The 27,555-nt window shown below is 45.5% G+C and overlaps 1 protein-coding gene across 1 annotated transcript in view; it reads left to right on the top strand.

Moving 5' to 3' along the window:
- LOC148508500 (calpain-1 catalytic subunit-like) overlaps positions 1 to 27,555 on the top strand; it is a gene marked incomplete at its 3' end in the record, with an annotated part of 97,199 nt that overhangs the window by 49,176 nt on the left and 20,468 nt on the right. The window contains exons 2-4 of the mRNA XM_088444438.1: positions 2,825 to 3,056; positions 23,996 to 24,065; positions 25,044 to 25,162. Coding sequence (XP_088300564.1) covers positions 2,832 to 3,056; positions 23,996 to 24,065; positions 25,044 to 25,162 — 414 coding nt within the window. The remainder of the gene's footprint in view (positions 1 to 2,824; positions 3,057 to 23,995; positions 24,066 to 25,043; positions 25,163 to 27,555) is intronic.

Here is a 27,555-nt window from a genome sequence, read left to right as displayed (position 1 = left end):
CAACCTGCTTCAGATGTGCTTCCAGCACCCTGTTCCAGTATATTCTGCAGCCTGCTTCAGTTGTGCTTCCAGCACCCAGTTCCAGTATATTTCTGCAGCCTACTTCAGTAGTTTTTCCAGCACCCAGTTTTAGTACATTTCTGGAGCCTACTTCAGTTGTGCATCCAGCATCCAGTTCTAGCATATTTCTGTAGCCTGCTTCAGTTGTGCTTCATAGCATTCTATTCCAGTGCATTTCTGTAGCCTGCTTCAGTTGTGCTTCCAGCACCCAGTTCCAGTATGTTTTTGCAGTCTGCTTCAGTTGTGCTTCCAGCACCCAGTTCCAGTATGTTTTTGCAGTCTGCTTCAGTGGTGCTTCCAGCACCCAGTTTTAGTATATTTCTACAGCCTGCTTCAGTTGTGCATCCAGCATCCAGTTCTAGTATATTTCTGTAGCCTGCTTCAGTTGTGCTTAATAGCATTCTATTCCAGTGCATTTCTGTAGCCTGCTTCAGTTGTCCTTCCAGCAGCCAGTTCCAGTATATTCTGCAGCCTGCTTCAGTTGTGCTTCCAGCACCCAGTTGCAGTATATTCTGCAGCCTGCTTCAGTTGTGCTTCCAGCACCCAGTTCCAGTATATTCTGCAGCCTGCTTCAGTTGTGCTTTCAGCACCCAGTTCCAGTATATTTCTGCAGCCTGCTTCAGTTGTGCTTTCAGCACCCATTTCCAGTATATTTCTGCAGCCTGCTTCAGTTGTGCTTTCAGCACCCAGTTCCAGTATATTTCTGCAGCCTGCTTCAGTTGTGCTTCAAGCATCCAGTTCCAGTATATTTCTGCAGCCTGCTTCAGTTGTGCTTCCAGCATCCAGTTCCAGTATATTTCTGCAGCCTGCTTCAGTTGTGCTTCCAGCATCCAGTTCCAGTATATTTCTGCAGTCTGCTATAACTATCCCAGCATTCTGTCTCAGTATATGCCCGCAGCCTGTACCAGTTGTGCTCCCTAGCATTCTATTCCAGCTCCTCTGCAAGCGGCAAATCCTGGAAACCTGCATTTGCCTATCTTACAGCTATTGGCAAATTCTGGTAACCCGCAACATCCAAGTGCTATCCTGCAAGCCTGCATCAGGCCTCCATGTCTTATCTTCAGACTTCCTTTGCAGCATCATTCTCCTGCTACAGCTACCGGTGACCTCTGTGAGTAGCATTATTAGGCCATCCAGCTTCACTCACACTCCAGCACATATAGCTAGCCCAAGGGCTCCTGGCCCGAGTCACAAACCTTGTAGTGCCATGATAAACATTACTGTGACTTACTAAGTCATGCTTCCATATAACTGACTCTGAGCTCACTGTATATGCAGAGATGAGATTAGGTACAATCAGATATCTGAAGCTCCTCCCACACCCATTGGACACATTTTGATGCCATCTTTTTCAAGTCAGAAAGTCACTGGCATCTATGTGACATCGCCATTAGAAGCTACATCCCCGCGCGTTTGAAGAGCCACCTCCCTGTCATCGCCCAGAAATGCCAAACTCATTATCAATACATTACTGCATCCGTGTGTCTGATATCGCGACAGTGACTCTGTACAAACACCTTCGGGGTGCAAACGTGGTGCGACTTTGATGCGTGCGCCGTCACAAAGTTATCGGTCTACTGTATCTGAAATCGCCGCTGCCTCCAACTCAGAATCATGCCCACTGGGTCCGCTCAGTTCAAGATGCACCTCACTCATAGCATGGCGCATGTTGTACAGATCCGAAAATGCGCGGGTGTGGTATTAGAGACAGATAGTAATTAGCTAGACAATGTCTAGATAGACACCAGGGGGTATATTTATCAAAGTTCGTTTTTACTTTCGATTTGATGTTTGGTTTAGCTCACCTCAAACCGAATCAAGTACAAATCCCTCTTCAAATCCCTCATTTACTAAAATTCGATTTGGTTCGATTTTGAACAGTGATTTGCTGTTTGATTTTGCATGTTCATGTACAAATCAAACAGCAAATCCCACTTCAAGACGAACTGCAAATTCCCGACTGAATAGAACGTTCGCTTTCAGCATGTGCAGTTCATTTTCACACAGATACAGGCATACATCAGTGAGATGCATGCATGTATCTTACTGTAACAATCTTAGAAAGAGTTAAATTAATAAAAAAAAATGATGTGGGATCCCCCCCTAAAACCGAACCCGCCGTAGGCAGCCATGGTCTTGGTGAAACAACAAAATGAATAAACACGAACCATGCACTAGGCAACCACCATGATGGTTGTTACTTCCTGAATGAAGAGCTCAGACGTGGCTCTATCCTTTGTAGAGCCGTATCTGAGCGTTCATTGGCTGAGAGAGATCAGCCCCCGCCTCTCTCAGCCAATGAACAGCTCCCTCCATTGAAGCCAAAGGAGAGCCACAGGGTTATTAAAGTTTACTCTTCGGTTCCCACCATTGACTTCAATGAAGGGAGCCGTTCATTGGCTGAGAGAGGCAGCAAATCACTGTTCAAAACCGAACCAAATCGAATTCGATTTGGAAAATGCTTCTAAAATCAAATTTTAATAAATGAAGGATTTAAAGAGGGATTTGTACTTTCGATTTGATTCGATTTGAGGTGAGCTAAATCGAATATCAAATCGAAAGTAAAAACAGACTTTGATAAATATACCCCCTAGTGTCTATACTCTGGAACCTAAAATGAGCATGGTGGACTTCATTTCCAGTTACGTCCTGTATATCATGAAGCTCAGTTATACCCAGAAATGTATATGTATGTATGTGAAATAGTGACTTTACTCGCTCTTTAGCAATGTAATCATGTAGTAAACTATAATTCCTCTTTCAGAGGCAACATGAACGATACGAGATGCGAGCCGAGGCCGCAGGCTTACGCTAGGAATGGGACTCTGGAGAACCCTCGGAAATTTTACAATCAGGACTTTGACGCGCTGAGAGATTTCCACCTGGAGAAGGGCACCCTATTTACCGATGAAACCTTCCCAGCAAATGTGAACATTATTGGTTCCAAATTGAAAGTGGAGTTCCATACACAGAACATTAAATGGATGCGACCAACGGTTAGTGATCTTTTCTTCTTTTGTCAGTGGTGTAATTTGACCAGGATTAGGTTTTTACCTACTGTAGGTTTGCACTTAGTCAGGGCCACACATTGTTACATAATCCCTAGAAATGGGCACACTCTTACATTGCACAAGTTTCAGGGCCGTTTCCAGAGGAAATAGGCAGTCTGCCAAAAACCTGTGAGAAAGCTACAAATATATCTTTTTATCTTCATTCTGAGCAAACTTGATGACTCATGCAAGTTCATATTAAATCCAGAGCCTCTGTGTATGCATGCAAGGGTGTAACTAGAACTTTATGGGCCACATAGCAAGATCTTAAAAGGCACCCCAGAGGTGCCCCTTATACACAATGCCACACAGTAATGCCTCTTACACTACACAGTAATGCTCCTTACACATTATACCACAGTAATGCCCTTTACAGATTATGTCACATAGTAGTAGTGCCTTATATAACACATTATTCCACACAATAGTAGTGCCCCTTACACATTTTTCTCCCCCAGCAACTCACCTCCCCATGCCCCTCCAGCAGCCTCTCGTCTTCCCCTGTTTGTCATCAGCAGCCAACAGGTGTGGATTTGGGGCCGGATTGCCATCTAATAACAGCAAGCGCATCTGCAGATATTGACAATCGGTGCAATTTGAACCTGGCGCCGTACGCAAGCCAATTGGAGCTCGTAGACTGGAAGCCCATCTGGAGATGCCACTGCTCATCGGCTGCCAATCTGAGAGCTCTGATTGCCTCATGACCGGCAGCGCTGTCTCTCCATTACAGCCTGCCAGTGCGCCAGCTGTAATCCGCTGGTGGGCAAGCACCAACTCAACTCCGTTGACACTTGGACCCCAGTCAGTGGCCTTGACTGAAACGATGCACCTTGTGTGCGTGAATGGGTGCAGGGGGAGTGGCGGGCCACAGAGGCAGCTCGGGCACTATTGCAGCCGCACCCCTTGCATCACAGTAGTTACGCCATTGTTTGCATGTATTTTAGCAAACAGAGGGATCAAGGGAATGGGGTTATAGGCGAGGACAATGCAAACAAATAAAAGATGTACGTCAGGGTCCAGTCTTCAACACAGGTAACGCCGGGTATCCCAGCTAGTTCTAAATATAGAAATGTTTAATATTTTTTGCTGCCCCCCCCTCCTTATTTTAAATATAATGTATGGGGTGAAATGACAATTGTCTTTATTACAGGTAACTTTGGCCCTCATTCAGAGCCGCACGTTACCAACAGTACGCTCGTTGCGTTCCGATGTTGACTAACCGCGCATGCGTCGGTGTTACACTGCGCATGTGCGTACGGCAGATTGCGATTTTTTTTTCTCTCGTTCCTAAAATAGCGTACAGGAAGTGACATGTCAAATGTGATTGACAGAACAGGGCGTTTTTGGGTGTTGACGGGGGTGGAGATGAAAAAACGCAGGCGTGGCGAGGCGTTTTTGGGGCGTACATACATTAGCAGATGCGAACGTCAAATGTGTTCGGACCGTCTCATACGTCACTGGAACATCCGCTTTCCCTTCAAAATGCTTGCACAGCTTAGGGTCAGGATTACTCGACCACATTGGCGATGGCCTTCTCCTCCGTCCCGGGACTCAACGATGGTGCTGCGATTAATCGCGGCTAGTCAGTAAAGTAATTAGTGTTGGATTGAAAACCGGCTTGGTATGTGTTTGGAAAGCAGTTTATTGGGATAGCACAAAAGCGTACGCAGGTGGAAATCAGAGCTGCTAATGTCATGATTACACAATCAATTAGCGTACATTTTTGGTGTTTTATTTTGGCCACAATTTGTTGGTTATGGCCTATTGTAACAATAATGTCCTCATGTTTTAATTAGGGGTGAGCGGGTTCGGATTTCTGAAATCCGAACCCCCCCGAGCCCCCCCGATCCGAGTCCGATCCGAATCAGGCTCGACTTTTCCCGCCTGACTCGGATCTGAAATCGAGGCAAAACGTCATCATCCCGCCTTCCGAGTCTCGCGGGTTTTGGATCCTATATAAGGTACCCACGTCGGCGCCATTTTCTCACTCGGCTGTGGACAGTGAAGAGGGAGGGTGGGAGTTAGGGCTGTGTAGTGTAGTGTAGTGTAGTGCTGCTGTTGTCCACTACTTCAAAGTCCATAGGGGCTGGCTGTGTTGTGCTGTGCTGCTGTTGTTAATAGGGGCTGTGTCCACTACTTCAAAGTCCATAGGGGCTGGCTGGACTGTGTTGTGCAGTCAGTTCTCCATAGGGGCTGTGTCCACTCCAAAGTCCTGTGCAGTGTCCCAGTCCTAAAGGAGTGCTGCAGTGTTGTCCAGGGGGTGCTCTGTCCATCAGGGGTGCTCCCCCCAAGTGCTAAAAAAATAATATATTTTCTGTGTTTGTGAATTGTGTGCGCAGTAGCCGCACGTGCATCAACAAAGTAGTGCCAAGCGTGCGCCTGTGTCATAAGTAAAGGGCCGGCTGGCTTGACCGTTAAGGGTGCTGTAACCCCCGAAAGTACACTCCAGTCCAAACCAAAAAAAAAATTATTTTCTGTGTTTGTGAATTGTGTGCGCAGTAGCCGCACGTGCATCAACAAAGTAGTGCCAAGCGTGCGCCTGTGTCATAAGTAAAGGGCCGGCTGGCTTGACCGTTAAGGGTGCTGTAACCCCCGAAAGTACACTCCAGTCCAAACCAAAAAAAAAATTATTTTCTGTGTTTGTGAATTGTGTGCGCAGTAGCCGCACGTGCATCAACAAAGTAGTGCCAAGCGTGCGCCTGTGTCATAAGTAAAGGGCCGGCTGGCTTGACCGTTAAGGGTGCTGTAACCCCCGAAAGTACACTCCAGTCCAAACCAAAAAAAAAATTATTTTCTGTGTTTGTGAATTGTGTGCGCAGTAGCCGCACGTGCATCAACAAAGTAGTGTCAAGCGTGCGCCTGTGTCATAAGTAAAGGGCCGGCTGGCTTGACCGTTAAGGGTGCTGTAACCCCCGAAAGTACACTCCAGTCCAAACCAAAAAAAAAATTATTTTCTGTGTTTGTGAATTGTGTGCGCAGTAGCCGCACGTGCATCAACAAAGTAGTGCCAAGCGTGCGCCTGTGTCATAAGTAAAGGGCCGGCTGGCTTGACCGTTAAGGGTGCTGTAACCCCCGAAAGTACACTCCAGTCCAAACCAAAAAAAAAATTATTTTCTGTGTTTGTGAATTGTGTGCGCAGTAGCCGCACGTGCATCAACAAAGTAGTGCCAAGCGTGCACCTGTGTCATAAGTAAAGGGCCGGCTGGCTTGACCGTTAAGGGTGCTGTAACCCCCGAAAGTACACTCCAGTCCAAACCAAAAAAAAAATTATTTTCTGTGTTTGTGAATTGTGTGCGCAGTAGCCGCACGTGCATCAACAAAGTAGTGCCAAGCGTGCGCCTGTGTCATAAGTAAAGGGCCGGCTGGCTTGACCGTTAAGGGTGCTGTAACCCCCGAAAGTACACTCCAGTCCAAACCAAAAAAAAAATTATTTTCTGTGTTTGTGAATTGTGTGCGCAGTAGCCGCACGTGCATCAACAAAGTAGTGCCAAGCGTGCGCCTGTGTCATAAGTAAAGGGCCGGCTGGCTTGACCGTTAAGGGTGCTGTAACCCCCGAAAGTACACTCCAGTCCAAACCAAAAAAAAAATTATTTTCTGTGTTTGTGAATTGTGTGCGCAGTAGCCGCACGTGCATCAACAAAGTAGTGCCAAGCGTGCGCCTGTGTCATAAGTAAAGGGCCGGCTGGCTTGACCGTTAAGGGTGCTGTAACCCCCGAAAGTACACTCCAGTCCAAACCAAAAAAAAAATTATTTTCTGTGTTTGTGAATTGTGTGCGCAGTAGCCGCACGTGCATCAACAAAGTAGTGCCAAGCGTGCGCCTGTGTCATAAGTAAAGGGCCGGCTGGCTTGACCGTTAAGGCTGCTGTAACCCCCGAAAGTACACTCCAGTCCAAACCAAAAAAAAAATTATTTTCTGTGTTTGTGAATTGTGTGCGCAGTAGCCGCACGTGCATCAACAAAGTAGTGCCAAGCGTGCGCCTGTGTCATAAGTAAAGGGCCGGCTGGCTTGACCGTTAAGGGTGCTGTAACCCCCGAAAGTACACTCCAGTCCAAACCAAAAAAAAATTATTTTCTGTGTTTGTGAATTGTGTGCGCAGTAGCCGCACGTGCATCAACAAAGTAGTGCCAAGCGTGCGCCTGTGTCATAAGTAAAGGGCCGGCTGGCTTGACCGTTAAGGGTGCTGTAACCCCCGAAAGTACACTCCAGTCCAAACCAAAAAAAAAATAATTTTCTGTGTTTGTGAATTGTGTGCGCAGTAGCCGCACGAGCATCAACAAAGTAGTGCCAAGCGTGCGCCTGTGTCATAAGTAAAGGGCCGGCTGGCTTGACCGTTAAAGGGTGCTGTAACCCCCAAAGTACACTCCAGTCCAAACCAAAAAAAAAATTATTTTCTGTGTTTGTGAATTGTGTGCGCAGTAGCCGCACGTGCATCAACAAAGTAGTGCCAAGCGTGCGCCTGTGTCATAAGTAAAGGGCCGGCTGGCTTGACCGTTAAGGGTGCTGTAACCCCCGAAAGTACACTCCAGTCCAAACCAAAAAAAAATTTATTTTCTGTGTTTGTGAATTGTGTGCGCAGTAGCCGCACGTGCATCAACAAAGTAGTGCCAAGCGTGCGCCTGTGTCATAAGTAAAGGGCCGGCTGGCTTGACCGTTAAGGGTGCTGTAACCCCCGAAAGTACACTCCAGTCCAAACCAAAAAAAAAATTATTTTCTGTGTTTGTGAATTGTGTGCGCAGTAGCCGCACGTGCATCAACAAAGTAGTGCCAAGCGTGCGCCTGTGTCATAAGTAAAGGGCCGGCTGGCTTGACCGTTAAGGGTGCTGTAACCCCCGAAAGTACACTCCAGTCCAAACCAAAAAAAAAATTATTTTCTGTGTTTGTGAATTGTGTGCGCAGTAGCCGCACGTGCATCAACAAAGTAGTGCCAAGCGTGCGCCTGTGTCATAAGTAAAGGGCCGGCTGGCTTGACCGTTAAGGGTGCTGTAACCCCCGAAAGTACACTCCAGTCCAAACCAAAAAAAAAATTATTTTCTGTGTTTGTGAATTGTGTGCGCAGTAGCCGCACGTGCATCAACAAAGTAGTGCCAAGCGTGCGCCTGTGTCATAAGTAAAGGGCCGGCTGGCTTGACCGTTAAAGGGTGCTGTAACCCCCAAAAGTACACTCCAGTCCAAACCAAAAAAAAATTATTTTCTGTGTTTGTGAATTGTGTGCGCAGTAGCCGCACGTGCATCAACAAAGTAGTGCCAAGCGTGCGCCTGTGTCATAAGTAAAGGGCCGGCTGGCTTGACCGTTAAGGGTGCTGTAACCCCCGAAAGTACACTCCAGTCCAAACCAAAAAAAAATTATTTTCTGTGTTTGTGAATTGTGTGCGCAGTAGCCGCACGTGCATCAACAAAGTAGTGCCAAGCGTGCGCCTGTGTCATAAGTAAAGGGCCGGCTGGCTTGACCGTTAAGGGTGCTGTAACCCCCGAAAGTACACTCCAGTCCAAACCAAAAAAAAATTATTTTCTGTGTTTGTGAATTGTGTGCGCAGTAGCCGCACGTGCATCAACAAAGTAGTGCCAAGCGTGCGCCTGTGTCATAAGTAAAGGGCCGGCTGGCTTGACCGTTAAAGGGTGCTGTAACCCCCGAAAGTACACTCCAGTCCAAACCAAAAAAAAAATTATTTTCTGTGTTTGTGAATTGTGTGCGCAGTAGCCGCACGTGCATCAACAAAGTAGTGCCAAGCGTGCACCTGTGTCATAAGTAAAGGGCCGGCTGGCTTGACCGTTAAGGGTGCTGTAACCCCCGAAAGTACACTCCAGTCCAAACCAAAAAAAAAATTATTTTCTGTGTTTGTGAATTGTGTGCGCAGTAGCCGCACGTGCATCAACAAAGTAGTGCCAAGCGTGCGCCTGTGTCATAAGTAAAGGGCTGGCTGGCTTGACCGTTAAAGGGTGCTGTAACCCCCGAAAGTACACTCCAGTCCAAACCAAAAAAAAATTATTTTCTGTGTTTGTGAATTGTGTGCGCAGTAGCCGCACGTGCATCAACAAAGTAGTGCCAAGCGTGCGCCTGTGTCATAAGTAAAGGGCCGGCTGGCTTGACCGTTAAAGGGTGCTGTAACCCACAAAGTACACTCCAGTCCAAACCAAAAAAAAAATTATTTTCTGTGTTTAGCCGCACGTATATATCAAATCGATATAACATAAATGGAGGACCAAACTTTCTCCGATAAAAATAAAATAGAGAAAGATCAAGAACCACTTCCTCCTAGTGCTGAAGCTGCTGCCACTAGTCATGACATAGACGATAACATGCCATCAACGTCGTCTGCCAAGGCCGATGCCCAATGTCATAGTAGAGGGCACATACAATCCCAAATGGCAAAGTTCAGGAAAATGACCTTGAAAAAGACATTTAAATCAGCTGAAGAGAAACGTAAACTTGCCAATATGCCATTTACGACACGGAGTGGCAAGGAACGGCTAAGGTCGATCCCTAGTATGTTCATGACTAGTGGTTCAGCTTCACATGACGATGGAAGCCCTCCTCCCACTAAAAAAATCAAAAGAGTTAAGCTGGCAAAAGCACAGCGAAGAACTGTGCTTTCTAAGAAGATATCACAAATCCCCAAGGAGAGTCCAAGTGTGGTGGTGGTTGCGATGCCTGACCTTCCCAGCACTGGACGGGAAGAGGTGGCTCTTTCCACCATTTGCACGCCCCCTGCAAGTGCTGAAAGGAGCACCCACAGTCCACTTGCTGATATGCAAATTGAAGATGTCACTGTTGAAGTACAACAGGATGAGGATACTGGTGTAGCTGGCGCTGAGGAGGAAGTTGGCGAGGAGGATTCTGATGGTGATGTGGTTTGTTTAAATCAGGCTCTGGGGGAGACAGTTGTTGTCCGTGGGATGAAAAAGCCCATCACGGTCATGCCTGGGCAGAAGACCAAACATTCCACCTCTTTGGTCTGGCAATATTTCTATCCAAATCCGGACAACAACTGTCTTGCCATATGTACCATATGTAAAGGTGAAATAAGTAGGGGTAGGGACGTCAACCACCTAGGAACATCCTCCCTTATACGGCACCTGCAGCGCGTTCATAAAAAGTTACTGTCAAGTTCAGAAACTTTGGCTAAGACCGTAAGCAGTCCAGGGACACCTAAATCCCGTTGTCCTGTTGTATCCAAGCGCCTGCAAACCACACCGTCAACTCCCTCCTCGTCAATTTCCTCCTTAGTCAGGATCGGAAGTAGTCCTGCAGGCCATGTCACTGGCATGACTGACTCTCCTATCCGGGATTCCTCTGGAGGATCCTGCATTGCTACGCCTACTGCTGCCGCTGCTGCTGTTGCTGCTGCTGGGAGTCGTTCATCATCCCAGAGAGGAAGTAGGAACACCACTACTTTTACTAAACAATTGACCCTCCAACAGTCCTTAGCGAGGAGGATGAAGTACGACAGCAGTCATCCTGAAGCAAAACGTATAACTGAGGCCTTGACTGCTATGTTGGTGTTAGACGTGCGTCCGGTATCCGCCATTAGTGCAGTGGGATTTAGACAATTGATGGAGGTAGTGTGTCCCCGGTTCCAAATCCCGTCTAGATTCCACTTCACTAGGCAGGCGATACCGAGACTGTACAGAAACGTCAGAAAAAGTGTCCTCAGTGTCCTGAAAAATGCCGTTGTACACAATGTCCACTTAACCACGGACATGTGGACAAGTGGAACAGGGCAGACTAAGGACTATATGACTGTGACAGCCCACTGGGTAGATGTATCACCTTACGCAGCAACAGCAGCAGCGTCACCAGTAGCAGCATCTCAGAAATGCCAGCTCGTTACAAGGCAGGCTACGCTGTGTATCACCGGTTTCAGTAAGAGGCACACCGCCGACAACCTCTTAGAGAAACTGAGGGAAATCATCGCCCAGTGGCTTACCCCACTTAGACTCTCCTGGGGATTTGTGATATCTGACAACGCCACCAATATTGTTCGGGCATTACATCTGGGCAAATTCCAGCACGTCCCATGTTTTGCTCACACAATAAACTTGGTGGTGCAGAATTTTCTGAAAAGCGACAGGGGCGTGCAGGAGACGCTTTGGGTGGCCCGAAAAATTTCTGCCCACTTTCGCCATTCAGCGACTGCGTGCCGAAGACTGGAGCGCCAGCAAACACTCTTGAACCTGCCCCGCCATCACCTGAAGCAAGAGGTTGTGACGCGGTGGAACTCAACCCTCTATATGCTTCAGAGGATGGAGGAGCAGCAAAAGGCCATACAAGCCTATACATCCACCTATGACATAGGCAAAGGAGGGGGTATGCACCTGACTCAAGCGCAGTGGAGAATGATTTCCGTGTTGTGCAAGGTTCTCCAGCCCTTCGAACTTGCCACACGTGAAGTCAGTTCAGACACTGCCAGCTTGAGTCAGGTCATTCCCCTCATCAGGCTTTTGCAGAAGCAGCTGGAGAAAGTGAAGGAGGAGCTAAGACAGAGCGATTCCGCTCGGCATGTGGGACTTGTGGATGAAGCCCTTCATTCGCTTTGCCAGGATTCCAGGGTGGTCAATCTGTTGAAATCAGACCACTACGTTTTGGCCACCGTGCTCGATCCTAGGTTTAAAGCCTATGTGGTGTCTCTCTTTCCGGCCGACACAAGCCTGCAGAGGTGCAAAGACCTGCTGGTGAACACACTGTCAGCTGAAGCGGAACGTGACACGTCAACGGCTCCTTCTTCATTTTCTCCTGCAACTGGGGCTGCCAGGAAAAAACTTAGGTATCCTAAGCAACCCGCTGGCGGTGATGCAGGGCAGGCAGGACCAAGTTTGGACATCTGGTCCGGACTGAAGGACGTGGCAACAATTTCTGACATGTCTACTGTCACTGCATATGATACTGTCACCATTGACAGAATGGTGGAGGATTACATCGGTGACAGCATCCAAGTAGGCATGGCAGACAGTCCATACCTGTACTGGCAGGAAAAAGAGGCAATTTGGAGGCCCCTGTACAAACTGGCTCTATTTTACCTGAGTTGCCCCCCCTCCAGTGTGTACTCCGAAAGAGTGTTTAGTGCAGCCGGGAACCTTGTCAGCGAAAGGCGTAGGAGGTTGCTTCCACAGAATGTGGAGAAGATGATGTTCATCAAAATGAATTATCAGCTCTTCCAGGGAGACCAGCCTCCAGAAGGTACAGAGGGACCTGTGGTGGTGGATTCAAGTGGGGACGAGTTAATACTTTGTGAGGATGAGGATGTACATACTGAAGAGGGTGAGGAATCGGTGGATGAGGAGGATGAGGATGACATCTTGCCTCCATAGAGCCAGTTTGTGCAGGGACACATTAATTGCCAGCTTGTTTTGTGGGGGCCCAAACGAACCAATCATTTCAGCCACAGTTGTGTGGCAGACCCTGGCGCTGAAATGATTGGTTTGTTAAAGTGTGCATGTCCTGTTTATACAACATAAGGGTGGGTGGGAGGGCCCAAGGACAATTCCATCTTGCACCTCTTTTTTTTCTTTGCATTATGTACAGTTTGGGGCCTAGTTTTTCAAACTGCCATCCTGTCTGCCACTGCAGTTTCACGCCTAGATGGGTCACGTGTTTGTGCCGCCCACTCGTGTCGCTTAGCATAGTCATCCAGCTACCTCGGTGCAACGTTTTGGACATAAAAACACTATTGTGAGGTGTGAGGTGTTCAGAATAGACTGGAAATGAGTGTAAATTAAGGTTATTGAGGTTAATAATAGCATAGGAGCAGAAAAACCTACAAATTCTGTGATTTTAGCTGTTTTTATGCTTTTTAAAAAAAAAATACAGATCCAAAACACAAAACCCAGAACCCAAAACACGGAAGGGTGGTTTTGGCAAAACCAATCCAGATCCAAAACACGAAGAAAGATCCAGATCCAAAACCAAAACACAAAACACGAAAAGTGGCCGGTGCACACCCCTAGTTTTAATTAGCTCCCCTTTTTTTTGGTTTACTGTGGAATTTGCATCGCTATGTGATTTTTTAAACGTTCCTTAAAGAGGCCTTTTTTTTTTTTAAGAGGGTCAGTTTTTGCCTTTAGGGCCAGGATTAAATGTAACCCATTTGTACAATAATGTCACAATACAATGTCAGTTTTTTGTTTTAAATTTATTGTTTAAACACAAACAAATTGGCCTAATATTTTGTTGCCTTTTTTTTGTGGCAAAGATATTTGTTTTAAAAAAAAAAAAAGCCATAACTGGTAACATAAACGTAAATACCAAATGTAAAAACATTTCACAAGAAAGGAGAGGGAAGTTTTGACCAGAAAGGAATATGAGCCAAGCACAGAAGGAGTGTGGGAAAAGTCGCCATTGCTGTCACCGTTTTCTCGCCCGTTTGGCTGGGTGAGGGTGGGCGCCAGACCGGGTCCGGGATGCCATCGGGCTGGCCTGTCCAGAGGCAGATGTTGTGGCCTCTGGACTAGGCACAGGGCTAGGCACATTTGGAGGATTGGCTGATGTTGTGCCAGAGGTGGAGGATCCGGATGTTCCGGCAGGAAGGGAGGTCGGCTCCACCATGTGCTGGCGAACGAGCTGCTCCAGGGCATCGGCGATGCGGATGTTGGCCCTGGTATTTTCCGCCAGGGCCTGAGCAATGGTCACGTTGGCCGCAGCATTTTGCTCCAGGGCCTCAGCCACCCGTATCAGACTGGCGTCCATCCTCTGCAGAATCTCCGTATGGCAATCCGATTTAAAATTGAGTTCTGTGAGGAGGCCCACTGCCTGCGAGGGGGCACGCCCTGGACTGGCTTCTGCAGGGTCCTCAGCCGGATGTACTGGTTCCTCCCCTGCAGAGCCAGCAGAAATTCTGCGGCCAAGACTCCCCTCTGGAGCAGACTCATCCGCCTCTGTCTCTGTTAGGAAAATTGCGAAAAGACTCACATTAGAATCTACATATTGGCACAATAGCATTTCAGAGTTGGTGACATCACAAGACTTACCTTGGCCAACATGAGGAGCCGCAAAGTCTGGCATGTCCGTATCCATGTTGGACACGCCAAACACCTCCACAGCCTGCACACACCCCTGTGCCAGCTCTTCTAAGTCTGTCAACTCCAATGACACAGGGGTGGGACCCCCACCTGTCCCCCTTGCATGCCTAGCCCTGTCGGCAAGTTTTTGCTTGAGACGATATTTGAAGTCTGCCCATCTGTGGAATGAAATTGGAACCATTATCCTTTTTTTTACAATGGGGTTTGTTTATAGGATGGGAAAGTGTTTACTTACCGCCGTTTGACATCCCAGGCTAGACGGACATAATCACCCACCCTATTGACAGCAACGGCGACCTCCTCCCACATTCTCCACTTCTGGCTTTGGCTCATATTCCTGGCTGCCTGGGGCAGGATGTCAACGCACTTCTGGATCAAAACCTCCATCTCCTTGCTTGTGAAATTTGGCTGCCTTTTTTTTTTGGCAGCTTTGGCGGGTTGACTGGGGCCAGCAGTCTCTTCCATGTCATCCTCCTCACCTATTTGGGTAAATATGCAGATTTAGCCACTTCACAACTTGCACAATATATTTGTTTTAAAATAATCATTGAGACAAAATGCATGAAGGCCTTACCGCCGGATTTTTGGCCATTGTTTCCCTGGTCTGAAGCCATGTCTCTGCTTCCAGCATGAAATCATCCAGAAATTCTATGTGATTTCGTGACGTATTTATACATGCGTCCTTTGTTTGCGGCCGCATCATTGATTGTGCGTCCCTATGATTCATCCTTAATTTGTGCGGGAAAATAAACACTATTTATGGCTTGGTGTGTGTGGAGTCGAGGTTGGGTTGTTGGATTGTTGGCGGTTAAGTTGGTTGGATTTGGTTGTTTGCGGTTGGAGGATTTGGCAGAGTTGGTTTTTTGTTTGGTTTTGCTACAGTTGTTTTGGTTTTCCGTTCGCATTTTTTGGCTTTTTTCCCCATCCTTTCCTGATTTGGTAAGTTTTGTGCAGTCTAATTTGTGGCCAATTGGTGTCTACTTCTGTTTTTTGGTTAGCTATTTTTTTTTTAACACTAATTTCATCTTTTTTAGTTTGTTTTGGCTTTCGGACCCAAAGACCTTTTTTTTGGAAATCTTATATATTCGAGTTGGGTAAGTCCATTTTTTTTCAAGCATTTGCGAACTAATTAACGCATTTTTGACTGTTGGTGTAGTGACTTGCATTTGCGAACTAATTAACGCATTTTTGACTGTTGGTGTAGTGACTTGCATTTGCGAACTAATTAACGCATTTTTGACTGTTGGTGTAGTGACTTGCATTTGCAAACTAATTAACGCATTTTTCGAGGCTTATTCATCATGTAAACCAGTTTTGCTTTTCCCTTTTCCATTTTTGGGGTCCATTTGAACCCTATTTGACGTACGGTGTGCAATTTCGTTTTCATCGATGGCCAAATGTGTGTTTCGCCTATTTTATGTGTTGGCTTGCAACAATTTGACAAACAAAAATTCACCCTCTAAATTTTGGATGTCTCATTTTTGGCTTTTTTACAGTTTATACGTATCATGACAATACCCCGGCATGTAAGCAGCTATGGATGGTATCAGAAAGCTAAGTTGTTTTATGTTACTTTTGGGGTGGCTCAAAAGCCTTACATTGTAAACTTTGAATTTCAGGTAGATCTGGGGCGAATTGTTCTGGCCCTGCTCCCGGAAGACGACCAACCTCAAACTCGTCCCAGGCGTAGGCATCGTAGGCATGCAAGGCCCCAGATATTTCGAACACGTGTCACCCTTTTTGGAATGCCCGATGATGAGGTTTTAAGACGCTACCGTCTACCTCCCAAAATCATCATAGACACTCTCTCATTAATAGAAAGTGATCTTGAGCGGCAAATTGACAGTCCAACAGCAATACCACCACTGACGCAATTTATGGCGGTGTTACATTTCTGTGCCTCAGGATCGTTTCAAACAACGGTGGGAATAGTGGCGGGCATCTCCCAATCCTCCTTTTCCCGGATCCTGAGGGCAGTGATGGAGGCACTTTTCAAGCACCTACATCATTTTATTAAAATGCCTTTGGATATGGGTGCCCTTAGTGTGGCCAAGGCCAATTTTTACCAAATAGCTGGCTTCCCACACATCATAGGGGTTGTGGATGGTACTCACATACCACTTCAGCCTCCAGCACGGCTGGAGGCAATATTTAGAAACCGTAAACACTATCACTCCCTGAATGTAATGGTGGTATGTGATGCCTCCCTCCAGATCCTGTCCCTGAATGCTAAATTACCCGGAAGTGCTCATGACTCCTTCGTCATCCGGCAATCAGGGATATGGCAGAAATTAACCAACCTACAAGCTGGTGATGCGTGGCTTCTGGGTAAGTGGAGACCTTTAGTACATAACAATGTTAAGCTTGATACACAGTGTTCCTGATGTGGTCTATTTTTGTTCACAGGAGACAGTGGATACCCTTGCATGTCCTGGCTGCTCACTCCTTATTTGGCTCCCACACCAGGGCCACAAAGTGCGTATAATTCCGCACTTACAGCCACCAGGCAAGTGGTGGAGCGCTGTATCGGCCTTTTAAAAGGCCGATTCAGATGCCTCCACCGCTCTGGTGGCGAGCTCATGTATGTGCCGGATATGGTGTCGAAAATTGTGGTCCTGTGTGGGATATTTCACAACATTGCCATAAGGAGTGGTGTCCCAATGCAGCCAGAGGATGCCTTACCTGAGGATGGCCCCCCCGAGGTTGGTCGAAGGTCAGTATGTGGGGGGGCCATACGCGATGATGTGGTGGCCAGATTTTTTAGGTAAGTTTGAACAAAACTACAGTGTTTATACCTAATGTGTTTGTGTTTGTTTGCGAACATCTAATTTTGTTTTTTTTTTCTCACCATCTTCTGTTTGTTCACATAATCTTTGGCACTCCAACGCTCACTACTTCCTGCTACCCTTACCAAACCTGGATCTGGTCCTTTTGGGCATATATTCTGGAACCCATATCGCAACGCCATGTTTGTGGAATCATGTTGGCATGGTCCTTCGTCAACCAGTTCTTGATTTTTTGTTTTTAGTTAATTATTTCTTGGTATGTGTTGTATTTGAATGTATCACTGTGTTCTTTTTTTGGGAGTGACCACTTTGTTTTCTCTGTTATGTTGTGAATAAATGTTTGGAGAGTGAAATGGTCTTCCTTTTTTGGGACGTTAACAGCAAGTGTAACCAGGTTAACACAAGTTACATTTGACTAAGGGGTAAACCAGTACTGACGCCAGTTGAGCTAAACTGAAATATGTTTTCAGCTTCCCAATCCACACCAAAAGGAAGCCTGGCCCAACCTTGGGATTTGTAAGATTGGCCTAAGCAGCTTGCGCACCAACTAGGAACCTGTAAAATGTAGAAATATGTAATTGACACTACACCCAAAAAGGGAAATGACATTGTTACTGTTATGTGTTTCTTGTGTCTGTTTGACATACAAAGACAAAACACAATCTAACGTTTAAAAAAGGGAAATCCTTGCAGGAACAGTCTACTTATGTCATGCTAAACTATCTTGGTTTTGGAATTTAAAAATGAGCCACAACGTATATTTGTCTTAATAAATTTATTTTGAAAATATAACAAAAAAAAAAAAACTACTGCCGAAGGAGGCCAGACAGCCGGTCGAGGGCCACCAGAATGCCGATGACATGTTGGCGCATCTGCCCCACACAATCCGCCACCTCTTGCCGACGCCTCTGTTCCTCTGTGGGTGAGAAAAGTGTGTGGGTTAATACAACAATAGGGAATCCACAGAAAAATTTAAAAAAAAAACCAAATCACTCCTAAACCCAAAAACAAAAATAAAAAGGGGGGGCTGGCAAAAATACAAGGCCTAGGTACAAATTCCCACAGGTATGATATGTGTATGTTGAAATCACCAGGAAGAGGTAAAGGCAAACCTTCACAATCACCAAAAGTCAAGCCACAAAAACACGAAGAAAGGCACGACACATGATTACATACAAACAGTTTGTGCTTTAAAAAAAAAAAAAAAAAAAACATACCGGGAGCCAAAACGGGAGCTCCGGCCAAACCTCCATGATCCTCCTCGGAGGATCCGTCATTTCCCAAAGAAAGGGGAGGAGTTATGATGGACTCCGGGGAGGGGGTAATTGGAAGAGGGGTGGGTGGAGGAGAGGGGGAAGTGGGATGGAGGGGAAGGAGGCCCGACATTTCCGGGAGAGGGTCTGGGAAGGATGGGGAGGAGTGGGGAATAGGGGAAAGATTTGGGGTGGAGTGTTGGCTGGGGGTTGGGGATAGTGGCCGGGAACGCCGTCTGGACGGACGGTGACGGCGGAGTCTTGGCTGTCCCCCTAAAATATGACAAAGAAATTGCGGTTAGTTTATGGACAAATCCGGCCAACAAAACTAAAAAAAAACAAAAAAACAACAAATAAGCCAAATAGCAGTAGAATGAATAAATCAGAAATAGAGGGAAAACATGCACACGCAGATATGAGTACAAATAATAAATAGAACAGACAGGAAAACATGCACACGCAGATATGAGTACAAATAATAAATAGAACAGACAGGAAAACATGCACACGCAGATATGAGTACAAATAATAAATAGGACAGACAGGAAAACATGCACACGCAGATATGAGTACAAATAATAAATAGGACAGACAGGAAAACATGCACACGCAGATATGAGTACAAATAATAAATAGAACAGACAGGAAAACATGCACACGCAGATATGAGTACAAATAATAAATAGGACAGACAGGAAAACATGCACACGCAGATATGAGTACAAATAATAAATAGGACAGACAGGAAAACATGCACACGCAGTTTGCCCCACAAACACAAACATTAAAACCACAATACATAACACTTACTTGCCAGGATCTGCATGCGAAAGCATGCCAGCAAGCGGGGCGTTCTCCGTTGCAGGTCGGACCACCTGCGCTCCAGCTGCCCGATGTTGCGGCGTGAGCCGAAGGACCGCAGGCGGGACCGTGCCTCCGCATACGCGGAGCGCTTCTGCCGGTTGGTCATGGGTTGAGGTTGGCTGGTGATCCGGCGATCCATGACCTCCGTAAGCACCAGCAGCTCACGCCTGGTGAATGCGGAGGCTCTCATGATGGCAATGGTGTTTTTCTTAAAAATCATTTTTGATAAAGTGTGTAAAAATTTTCTGATTGGCTAATGTATTTTGGAAATTAACAGGAGCAATTTTATTGGTTAGTGTATGAGTCATGTGTTCGACAGGGCCAGAAATCTCTGGAGAGTTATGATAGGCTTGATGCAGTGACATGCGTAAGCAAATTTAAATAAAGAAATGAACCCAGGGAAATATGCGGGGATCCACAGCAATAGAACAATTGTTTAATTGTGGTTCACATGTTTTTTGAACAATAAAAGCGAATGTTTCATCCGTACGTATTCTGCGGGTAAACACAAACACGGACAAGAGTAAAGTTTCTTGCATTGTGTTGAAAAAAAACAAACAATTAAGCTAATTGATACATTGATTGGCATGATACGATTGATGGAGGTAGGCAGAATAAAGGAGCAGGTAATCGACATCTGACAAGGCCACTTCCTGTTTCACTTGTGCGTGCGTTCCCTTCAAGCCATTTCGGGGATGTACGCTCGCTATTTCGTACGCTCCTTAGTTAGAGGAGGGGTCGTCAGAGTTTAGGGAGGAATTTTAGATGCAAACGAAAATACGAGCGAGCCATTGAATTTAAATATTTTTGTACGTACGCCTAACGTACGTGCGCCCGCTTGCGAGTGGGTCTGAATGAGGGCCTTTGTTCCCTGATTCTGATTCGGGCGGTATGATCACCTAAGCAGCCCAAATAGTTTTCTATGGGGGCAGCTTAATTATTACATATACCAAATACTAGCATTCCGGAGCTTGGCCCTTGTAGCTAACGCCATCTACCGACAGCGTTGGCCATTATAGCTTATAGGCTATACTACACAAAAATTACAGAGAGTGCATTCCATAGCATTGCTCCCTGGCACTCTCCACTTACAGATGCGCGGTCATGGCCCCTTATATAAATAATGCTCTCCTCATGGCCCCTTATATAAATAATGCCCTTCCCATTGCCCCTTATATAAATAATGCCCTTCTCATGGCCCTTATATAAATAATGCCCTTCCCATGGCCCTTATAAATAATGCCCTTCTCATGGCCCCTTATATAAATAATGCCCTTCCCATTGCCCCTTATATAAATAATGCCCTTCCCATGGCCCTTATAAATAATGCCCTTCCCATGGCCCCTTATATAAATAATGCTCTTCCCATGGCCCCTTATATAAATAATGTCCTTCCCATGGCCCCTTATATAAATAATGTCCTTCTCATGGCCCCTTATATAAATAATGTCCTTCTCATGGCCCCTTATATAAATAATGCTCTTCCCATGGTCCCTTATATAAATAATGTCCTTCTCATGGCCCCTTATATAAATAATGCAATTCTCATGGTCCCTTATATAAATAATGTCCTTCCCATGGCCCCTTATATAAATAATGTCCTTCCCATGGTCCCTTATATAAATAGTGTCCTTCGCATGGCCCCATATAAATAATGCCCTTCTCATGGCCCCTTATATAAATAATGCTCTTCCCATGGTCCCTTATATAAATAATGTCCTTCTCATGGCCCCTTATATAAATAATGCCATTTTCATGGCCCCTTATATAAATAATGCCCTTCCCATTGCCCCTTAAATAAATAATGCCCTTCCCATGGCCCTTATAAATAATGCCCTTCTCATGGCCCCTTATATAAATAATGCTCTTCCCATGGTCCCTTATATAAATAATGTCCTTCTCATGGCCCCTTATATAAATAATGCCCTTCTCATGTCCCATTAGACAAATAATGCCCTTCTCATGGCCCCTTATATAAATAATGCCCTTCTCATGGCCCCTTATATAAATAATGTCCTTCTCATGGCCCCTTATATAAATAATGCTCTTCCCATGGTCCCTTATATAAATAATGTCCTTCTCATGGCCCCTTATATAAATAATGTCCTTCCCATGGTCCCTTATATAAATAATGCCATTTTCATGGCCCCTTATATAAATAATGTCCTTCTCATGTCCCATTACACAAATAATGCCCTTCTCATGGCCCCTTATATAAATAATGCAATTCTCATGGTCCCTTATATAAATAATGTCCTTCCCATGGCCCCTTATATAAATAATGTCCTTCCCATGGTCCCTTATATAAATAGTGTCCTTCTCATGGCCCCATATAAATAATGCCCTTCCCATTGCCCCTTAAATAAATAATGCCCTTCCCATGGCCCCTTATAAATAATGACCTTCTCATGGCCCCTTATATAAATAATGTCCTTCCCATGGTCCCTTATATAAATAATGTCCTTCCCATGGTCCTTTATATAAATAATGTTCCTCCCATGGTCCTTTATATAAATAATGACCTTCCCATGGCCCCTTATATAAATAATGCCCTTCCCATGGCCCCTTATATAAATAATGTCCTTCCCATGCCCCTTATATAAATAATGCTCTTCCCATGGTCCCTTATATAAATAATGTCCTTCCCATGCTCCTTATATAAATAATGTCCTTCCCATTTTCCCTTATATAAATAATGCCCTTCCCATGGCCCCTTATATAAATAATGCCCTTCCCATGGCCCCTTATATAAATAATGTCCTTCCCATGGTCCCTTATATAAATAATGCTCTTCCCATGGTCCCTTATATAAATAATGTCCTTCCCATGCTCCTTATATAAATAATGTCCTTCCCATGGTCCCTTATATAAATAATGCTCTTCCCATGGCCCCTTATATAAATAATGTCCTTCCCATGGTCCCATATATAAATAATGTCCTTCCCATGGCCCCTTATATAAATAATGTCCTTCCCATGGCCCCTTATATAAATAATGCCCTTCCCATTGCCCCTTAAATAAATAATGCCCTTCCCATGGCCCCTTATAAATAATGCCCTTCTCATGGCCCCTTATATAAATAATGTCCTTCTCATGGCCCCTTATATAAATAATGTCCTTCCCATGGTCCCTTATATAAATAATGTCCTTCCCATGGTCCTTTATATAAATAATGTTCCTCCCATGGTCCCTTATATAAATAATGTCCTTCCCATGGTCCTTTATATAAATAATGTCCTTCCCATGGTCCCTTATATAAATAATGCCCTTCCCATGGTCCCTTATATAAATAATGCTCTTCCCATGGTCCCTTATATAAATAATGTCCTTCCCATGCTCCTTATATAAATAATGTCCTTCACATGCTCCTTATATAAATAATGTCCTTCCCTTGGCCCCTAATATAATAATGCCCTTCCCATGGTCCTTTACATAAATAATGTCCTTCCCATGCTCCTTATATAAATAATGCTCTTCCCATGGCCCCTTATATAAATAATGCCCTTCCCATGGTCCCTTATATAAATAATGTCCTTCCCATGGCCCCTTATATAAATAATGCTATTCCCATGGCCCCTTATATAAATAATGTCCTTCCCATGGTCCCTTATATAAATAATGTCCTTCCCATGGCCCCTTATATAAATAATGTCCTTCCCATGGCCCCTTATATAAATAATGCTATTCCCATGGCCCCTTATATAAATAATGTCCTTCCCATGGTCCCTTATATAAATAATGTCCTTCCCATGGCCCCTTATATAAATAATGCCCTTCCCATGGTCCCTTATATAAATAATGTCCTTCCCATGCTCCTTATATAAATAATGTCCTTCCCATGGCCCCTTATATAAATAATGTCTTTCCCATGGTCCCTTATATAAATAATGTCCTTCCCATGCTCCTTATATAAATAATGTCCTTCCCATGCTCCTTATATAAATAATGTCCTTCCCATGGCCCCTTATATAAATAATGCTCTTCCCATGGCCCCTTATATAAATAATGCCCTTCCCATGGTCCCTTATATAAATAATGTCCTTCCCATGGCCCCTTATATAAATAATGCTATTCCCATGGCCCCTTATATAAATATGTCCTTCCCATGGTCCCATATATAAATAATGTCCTTCCCATGGTCCCTTATATAAATAATGCCCTTCCCATGGCCCCTTATATAAATAATGCTCTTCCCATGGTCCCTTATATAAATAATGTCCTTCCCATGGTCCCATATATAAATAATGTCCTTCCCATGGCCCCTTATATAAATAATGCTCTTCCCATGGTCCCTTATTTAAATAATGTCCTTCCCATGGTCCCATATATAAATAATGTCCTTCCCATTGCCCCTTATATAAATAATGCTCTTCCCATGTGTCTAAGCAGCTTCATTCCTTGCTGAATCTGGCCCTCAGTCACCAGTGGGCCTGCTTCCATGGAAGGACTGGAGCTGCAACTCCACCCATTCCATACATTTCTGCTAACGTGCGTCCAAATCTGTACATCTCCGCTGTGTGCGCGCTTTCATTTCCTGAACCATGGCACATTTGTCCCTTAGGAAATTAGGGGTCTATTTATTAAGCTTTGTTAGGAGATAAAGTGAACGGAGGTAAGGTACCAGCCAATCAGCTCCTGTCATTTTTCAAACACAGCCTGTGATATGACAGTTAGGAGCTGATTGGCTGGTACCTTTATCTCCGTTCACTTTATCTCCTAATAATGCTTAGTAAATAGACCCCTAAGCATGCTAAGGGTAAAAACTTTCAGTGCCAATAACCCGGACAATCCCACAAGTTTGCAGACCAGCCCTATGTGGCTCACATCAATGTACTGCACTCAGAAGTGTTATAATGCTCAGTATTTAATCCAGCCACCAATTTAGTGATTTTTTTTTATTTTATTTACCTTTAAATAACTGTTTGTCTTAAGCAATACTGATGTTTTCCTTCTTTCTTTTTATACAGGACCTATGCAAAAATCCACATTTCATTGTGGACGACATAAGTCTGTTTGACATTTTGCAAAGTCAGCTAGGTAAGGAACGTTGTTTTATTTATTTAGTGCAAATCGAGTAACCAAGCTGCCTTGGCCTCCCACTTCACTCAATGGGTGTCAATGGGTGTCAATGGGTGTCAATGGGTGGCCTCCAGGAGGCTTGCCTACCTTTCCAGACATCTGAGTGAGCCACCCGAGATTTGGGAGCCTCTCTGGCATTTCAGGAGACTAGGAAAGTATAATGTGCGGTGAAACTGTTTGGTATCATCATTATATCATTCAAACTATAGGATGAGACAGGGAGGGTAAATGTATCAAGCTTGGGGAGATATAAACTTGAAAGAGATAAAGTACCAACCAGTTTCTACAGTAACAGTAAATTTACAGACTAAAAAATGACAGTTAGAAACCGATTGGTTGGTACTTTGGCCCCCATTTATCAACGATGGTAAACACCAGCGCAATTTTTCATTTAGTATCACTGTGATACAAACGAAAAATGTACTCATATTTACCAATACTTACCCCTCTGGTGAGAACCCGCAAAGTCCTCCTCCTCTGGGCTGTTGGCAGCCTAACGCTGCCGGCAACGGGGCTCCAGTGTTATGTGCCTGCGTGATGGTCCGTCTGTGCATATGTATGACACGGGGACCCGGCAGTCCCTGGAAGGCTTCGCTGAAGCCAGAAAAGGCACCGCCGGGTCTCCATTGCCGACAATGGGGACCGCATCTCTCTCTCCATCTGAAAGATGGCGAGAGCGATGCTGTGATCTTAGATTACCGCTGTTTGTTAAATACAGAGAGGGTGGCAGAACCCCTTTATCGAGCGCTGAAGGGGTTATGCTTCGTTGATAAATGGTTTGATACGGATTCCGTTCCGTAGAGCACATCCTGTCATGTTAGTTTATATATTGGACGAAAGGGGCTCCTCTGTGTGTCCAGGAGACTGTAGCTGACCGTCATAGGTATGTAACCCTGTGTACATGAATAACCAGAACATTCACGGTGTGTTGTGCAGGTGACTGCTGGGTACTATCTGCAATGGGCGCTCTCACACTGAACTCCAGTCTAATGAAGAACGTTGTACCCACAAACCAGAGATTCAGTAAGAACTATGCCGGGATCTTCCATTTCAGAGTAAGAGACATACAATGTAATAATTTGTACTATTACTCATTGTTTTAGCTGTGTGCATTGTAAGGGTGATAAATACCATAGCTGTAGATATATTGTATATCTGTATGAACATCTCTCTCTCTCTCTCTGTCTCTCTCTGGGCCTGATTCTGACCTGCTCGCGAGCGCTGTATGCTCGCAAGCGGGTCGATGGTTCCCAAGTGCGCATGTGCACGACGGAAGGAGCTCCGTCGTGCGCATGCGCGAGACCCGGCGAGCGACGGGGAATCCATCGCTCGGGGTCTCGCACCAAAGGGGGCGTGCTGTCGATGGTGAGTGACAGCACGCCCCCTTTGGTGGGCGTGCAGGGGGCGTGGCTGGCCAGACAGGGGCATTCCCATGGGAACGCCTTCCGTCTGGGTCCGGCCCCACTGACATCACTAGTGATGTCAGTGGGAGTGATTTTGGCTCTGATAGAGCCAAAATCACTCCAGGGCTTGCGGCCAACGAGACCCTACCGCAGGGTCTCGTCGCAAGCCCGATGGTCGCGATGGTCTTGACCATCGCGACCATCATCATGGACGCTCACAGCTATGCGAGCGTCCAAGAGGCCGCTCCAAGTTTAGGTAGGAGGGCCCTGATTCAGAGCGAGCGCTCTGGTCAGAGCGTCCGGCTCTGAATCAGGCCCTCTGTTCCTGATTATATATTTCTCCAGGTTTAGCTGCTTTCTCCATAGGCCCGTATTAAATTTGGAGCGAAAAGCCGTTTTTGGCGAAAATTTTTCGCCGATGACGTCATTTTCACCTGTTTGGATTTTACTCCGTATTCAATTTGAAAGACTTTTCGCCTAGGCGGAAAGTCAATGCAATGTAATAGGCGAAAAAGTTTCACCTATGAATAGCAGGCGGAAAAAGTGCAGAATTGGGGTTTTGGGGTGCAACGTTGCGGGAACCCCCCTGCAGCCTTCAGACAGTCCCCCAAAGGTAAAGTGTGTCAAAAAATTTTTTAAAAACACTTAAGGACACTCCAAAAAATCACTTTGAATTTGGGGACGAAAAAAAAAAATGTTGGGGGACAAAGATAAAAACTAGTGAACTTGACTCTGGGGGGGTCCCCAAGTATGGCCCCAGGTGTTTTTTTTCATTGCAGGGGCTTGCGGAAGGTGGATATTTCACGATTTTTCCAACTTCACTTTAGCAACTTTAAAATATGCTGACCCCCATTTTCAAGTACCCCAAATTTGCTGGGATAAGTTACTTTCTGCAAAAAACCCCAGAATACTATTCTGCACCACTTATACAAAAAACTCTATTTAGCAGCTATTGAACCCGTTTAAAAACACCAAATACCTTCAGCAAGCCAAATCCCTAGTAACCATAACTAACCCCCATGTTAGAGCATCATTTGGGGGGTGTCAGGCTGATTTCCCCAAATCTGACAGGACTTCCGCTTGTTTAAGTTTCGCCGGGTGTCGTTTTCGCCTACTTTCAAATTGAATACGACGAAAAGCATTTTCTCCAAAAACACGCGATGTAGGCGGAAAGTCCGGGGACTTTTCGCCTCAAATTGAATACGGCTCATAAATGTAAATCCAGGCGCTTTGCTTGCAGGTCTCCATAGGGGCTCTCTTGTATTAACCCCCCTCAGTTGCTTGATTAACCTTCCAAACATAACACTAAACCACAAAGTTTTTTTTTTTATAGGAGCTATTAAAGTAATATAAATTGATTATCCTTGCACTGAATTTCCGTTCTGTTATCAATGACTACAGTAGTTTCTGTAAAGAAAAACATAACAGAAATGTGGCTGACAGCAACCACCATCTGACGCAGGCGCCAAGTCTACAAGACTGTCACTCCCACTGTCACTACTCCGAAAGATAAATACATCTGTCCTAATATGAGGGCAACCTGAAGCAAAGAGATGATGGAAAGCAGGATGGATTCAATTACATTTATTAACACTTCAGTTAGGGATATTATTCTCTAAAACACAATGAAATAATTTTTAGAATATTACAGACTAAGGCCCTCATTCAGAGCCGTACGCTCTGAGCAGAGCGCACGCTCTGAATGAGGGCCGGCCTCCATAACTATGGAGTGTCCCCCTGTACACTCGTATAGCTGTGGGTCACCACCCACAGCCTATACGAGCGTGCAGTTTGATGGCCGCGATGGTCGTGACCATCGCGACCATCGAAACTGCGAGCAGGAGCCTGCGGTTGAGGTTTTCAACCGCAAGGCCCGGAGTGATTTTGGCTCTATCAGAGCCAAAATCACTCCCACTGACATCACTAGTGATGTCAGTGGGCCGGCTTCTGACGGTAGGCGTTCCCTTAGGAACGCCCCCGTCAGGGAGGCACGCCCCCGGCACGCCCACCAAAGGGGGCGTGCTGTCAATCAACATCGACAGCAC

This window comes from Taudactylus pleione, unplaced genomic scaffold (genome assembly GCF_031769625.1).
Source record: "Taudactylus pleione unplaced genomic scaffold, aTauple2 ptg000363l, whole genome shotgun sequence".
Taxonomy (NCBI): domain Eukaryota; kingdom Metazoa; phylum Chordata; class Amphibia; order Anura; family Myobatrachidae; genus Taudactylus; species Taudactylus pleione.
Note: the sequence above shows the minus strand (reverse complement) of the source record. Positions and strands in the feature narration are given on the sequence as shown.